This window comes from Electrophorus electricus, chromosome 19 (assembly GCF_013358815.1).
Source record: "Electrophorus electricus isolate fEleEle1 chromosome 19, fEleEle1.pri, whole genome shotgun sequence".
In the NCBI taxonomy this organism is placed as follows: domain Eukaryota; kingdom Metazoa; phylum Chordata; class Actinopteri; order Gymnotiformes; family Gymnotidae; genus Electrophorus; species Electrophorus electricus.
In genome coordinates, this window is record NC_049553.1 from 2,622,214 (window position 1) to 2,626,155 (window position 3,942).

The following is a 3,942-nucleotide window of genomic DNA, read 5'->3' on the forward strand; positions in this document are numbered from 1 at the left end:
GACAGTACAACATCCTGTTTCCCCACAGATTATTTTAAAACAGAAGCATGATGTTCTATTAAGACATTGAAGTTATATTTTATATCACGCTATTTAAACATCATTTTAAACAATGTAAAACATGAAAACTAAGTGGCTAGTGAGTATTTCAAATGTTTTGAATCTGTTTTTACTTTGGTTTCATACCTATGAGAATACACACACACAAACACAAAGCAAAGGCCTGAGGAAATTAGTGAGAGAGTGATAAATATGTTGAATCAACATATTTATATACTGACTTGTGAACTATAAATATTAAACTGCAATAAAAACATTTTTATTGTGAGGAATTTTATGTTTTTATTTGTACAAGTGTATTTTGACAAGTTTTACCAGACTTGTATCTGGTGTATTTACATGCTTGCTTATAAGGAAAATAAAGGTTTTCACAGTCTGACTTGTGCATACACAGATTTGTCTTTAATGGGTTTTGCTCTTGATTTTTCTGAAGATGCCGGTTTATGAGAAAAACTTAAAGCAGCATAATTCAAGGAATCCTTGTCATCAACCTGCAAGAGTAATAAAATAAAATAAAATTAATAACAACGCGAAACTTTAGTTGTCAGCTTTCAAATGAACGTTCTGTGTCATACAGTGAAAGACCACTTTTTTGAAGTAGGTTTATAGATATTTAAATAACATCAATTTAATTCTGTGGCAATTCAGAAATTAATACTTACCTGATTCACTTGTATTGTTTGAGCAGTTAAAGAGTCTTGAAAACAACCAGAAAGTATAATTAACTAATTTCACATTTAGAGATACTTATATCATATTTATGTGCAAATATATGAGAAAACTTAACAAATCCATACCTTTTTGTCGATACTTTTGCAACATTCTGATAAGCATTACAACCACAGTTACAGTTATGATGTTTGATGATGCAAGTGCTAAGACAGGGAGTTTCCATGTCTCCATTTTGGTTTCTAAAATAAAGTTCAGTTAAGATACAGATTTTAACAGAAAACACTATTTTTCTACACTTCTGCATTTAGGAAGTTTTGCTCTCAAAACATACTCATTATTCTGATTATTTCTGATTCACTGACCTGCACTACTAAGTACACATATAGACAACCATTGTTGGCTACTTTTCTTAGGTGACCTAAGTCCACCTTTTATATTTTTATTTGACTGGTGTAGAAATACTTTCGGTTGATGCTTGTGGCAATGTATGAAGAGTGACTGGTGAAGACAGGAAGACTTCTGAGAACTCAAGATAAAGTGCAGATGGCATAGAAGAAGCAACTATGAGCTTATTTGTGTTTATTTAACCTAGGGGCACTCAAGAGTGATCGATCGGGAGGTACTTAGTGGCACAAACTTCAGTGGACTGGACTTTCAAAAGAGCAAATCTTTAGTTAGGCATCTGATAATATATTGCTTTTTTCCTACAGTTAACTGTATTTCCATTTTTGGACATACATATTTTGATCATATTAATATTAGGCTTTTAAATTTGCATGATGAGCAAAAACCAAAACATGCATGAAGCACAACAATAGTTGCATTTAAATAAACTTACAACTGTATCCCTACTCAGTATTTTATAGTAGTCTATAAATATCTATAATTTTTTAAAGTATGCTATCTCTAAGTATACTATCTAATATCTTTAATCTATCTAACATGGTGTTAAAACACCAAGTAGTAGTAATTGGATGTTGATCTAGGGTTTGCTTTTTTTCACCTGACATTATATTGCAATCCTTACCTTTGAAGAACAGTGTAGTTCCATTCCCAAACAGTATCTCTCCACAAAGAGCCACAGCACAGTAGTAAGTCCCAGCATCAGAGAGGCTGAGATTCCTCTTTGTGAGCTCATACACACAGCTCTCTGTAGAAGAGTTAGCTGCAGAGCTCTTCTGACACTGACTCTTGCTGTGTCCGTTAATATAAATAATTCCTGGTTGAGACTCTTCTGAACCATGTCTGAACCAATAGACGCTGTGTCCTCTGGCACAGATCTCAGTGAGGACTGTACACTGCAGAGTCACAGAGTTTCCTGGATGAACTGGCTCTGACACAGGCTGCTGGAGAAGTGTGTGGCTGGAATAATGTGCACCTTAAAAGGTTATGAATTAGGAGAGAAAAATAACTTTAAAAATTGTAACAATGAAATTAATTGTTGGAATGAATACAGTTAATATGTAAATAGTATAAACTCTAACTTTAAAAATGATTCAACTAATGTGTAACATAAACTATTTCCAAATAAAAAGTCCTTGATCCAAAATGTCTGATAATAAATATCTGCAATAATATCCAATTAAAATTCTTATTTCTGCATTAGCATTTGGGTTGAAAGTGTGACTAACATTCAGAATCTTTGATCAGCAAAACAGTTCCATCTCCAAAAGTAATGATATTCATAAAAGCCACGGCACAGTAGTAGGTCGCAGAATCAGACTGCTCTGTTTTTACAATGCTCAAAGCACAACTGCCATCTTCATTCTGTACAATATAATGGTTTTTGTCAAAACCATTATAAAATGTGGCTTCTTTTGAGTAGCGCTGAGAGTCTGCAACTAGTAGTGGTCTCATTCCGATAGTCTGCTTGTACCATGAAACTTTATTCATTAAGTCGGAGGAATAATTACAAAGAATTGTCACATTGGCTCCAAGTTCAGCCATTATTAGAGGGTCCTTTTGCATAACCACCACCACCTGACATTGTGCATCTGAAAATGCAAAGAGAATATATGCAGAAACATTAAATGAAAAGGACACTATAATCATATGAAAAACTAAAATAGAAAATGTAACTTACAAAAGTAGCCTGAGTAAAGGTATATAATCAAGAACAGGAACCTCATTTCTCAATGAAGTCTGGAAGAAAGACATTTTTAGTAGAAATATTTGTTTCGGCAAGTGAATTTATCCCAGTGTATCCCATTAATATTAACAACAGTATAATATTAATAGACTGGTAGAATCCAAAGACAGATTCTCTAAACAGTTTAACAAGCCTTACTCTGTAATTTCACTTTTAAAATATCCACATAAAATCATAAATACTTGATTCTTCTGATGGTCACGTTTGTATCATTCCAGTACGCAAGAGATGCATCTGTTTTCAGAGAGGCATGCATAAAAAAAGTTTGTTCCACTTACATGCTCTTTGTATAAATATTTAGTGGAATAATCCTTTAACTCTGCCCATGTATTCATTTGCACAGAATAATGACTAGTGAGAACATCAAAGGATACTGACATCACAGTGTTTGACTGGTATGACAATAAGGGGCTGGTGTTACAGTATGGCCCCTCCTCCCAAAAGTCTCCCTGTGTGTGCGTGTGTGTGCATTCGTCTGTATGGCCACGCCCTCCCTATATTTTACACCTGCTCCTCATTGTGTATTGTTAGTGTGCATGTATATAAGTCTTGTGCTTGAATGTGAAGGTCGTCAATGTTTGAAGCTGGTAAGCCTGCTAGCTACGTAGTTGTCTTTGTTTTGTGTAACAGTAAATGTTTTGTTGCATCTTGCTTTGCATCCTCACATCACAGAAACATCACCCGTCAGAGGATGCCGGGAAAGAAAAATAAGAAAAAGTAGGGGAAGAAGGCGCATAACTGTTCCTCCCCTGCCCTTATGCAGAAACCCTCCATGCTCCTTGGCAGTCTCGGTACCAAAACAACAGGGGAAAGTGCTCCTGGAAAATGTTGGGTGAGGCCCCTGGGTATAGCTCAGGGGTGAACTCTGCGTAGTCCTACAGGCCCCCAATGGACTATGAGAGCTGGTACAAGGGAGACCAATATCCAGGTCTGGCATCCATAGGGTTTTATTACCCCTACTGGGACTACTAGGAGAGCTACAGGGAGTTTGAACAGAGTGAGGGCTATACAGATATCAGTCTCCGATCGGAATGCACTGACATCAGCTTGCAACCAGACTC

The 3,942-nt window shown here is 35.8% G+C and overlaps 1 protein-coding gene across 3 annotated transcripts; it reads right to left on the reverse strand.

The window, feature by feature from the left end:
* Positions 1-308: 308 nt before the first annotated feature.
* LOC118243036 lies at positions 309-3,227 on the reverse strand. Of its 3 annotated transcripts, none has more exons than XM_035536558.1 (6): positions 3,160-3,227; positions 2,364-2,874; positions 1,760-2,110; positions 858-971; positions 723-757; positions 309-551 (listed from the first exon to the last, which is right to left on the reverse strand). In XM_035536558.1, exons 2-6 carry the CDS (start codon positions 2,782-2,784, stop codon positions 429-431), a joined length of 1,044 nt encoding a protein of 347 aa, XP_035392451.1. In that variant the 5' UTR covers positions 2,785-2,874; positions 3,160-3,227; the 3' UTR covers positions 309-428. The 3 variants fall into 3 exon arrangements, with proteins under 3 accessions (XP_035392451.1, XP_035392452.1, XP_035392450.1); XM_035536559.1 differs by lacking the exon at positions 3,160-3,227 and adding an exon at positions 3,020-3,136; XM_035536557.1 differs by lacking the exon at positions 3,160-3,227 and having other exon boundaries at positions 2,364-3,136.
* Positions 3,228-3,942: the final 715 nt, after the last annotated feature.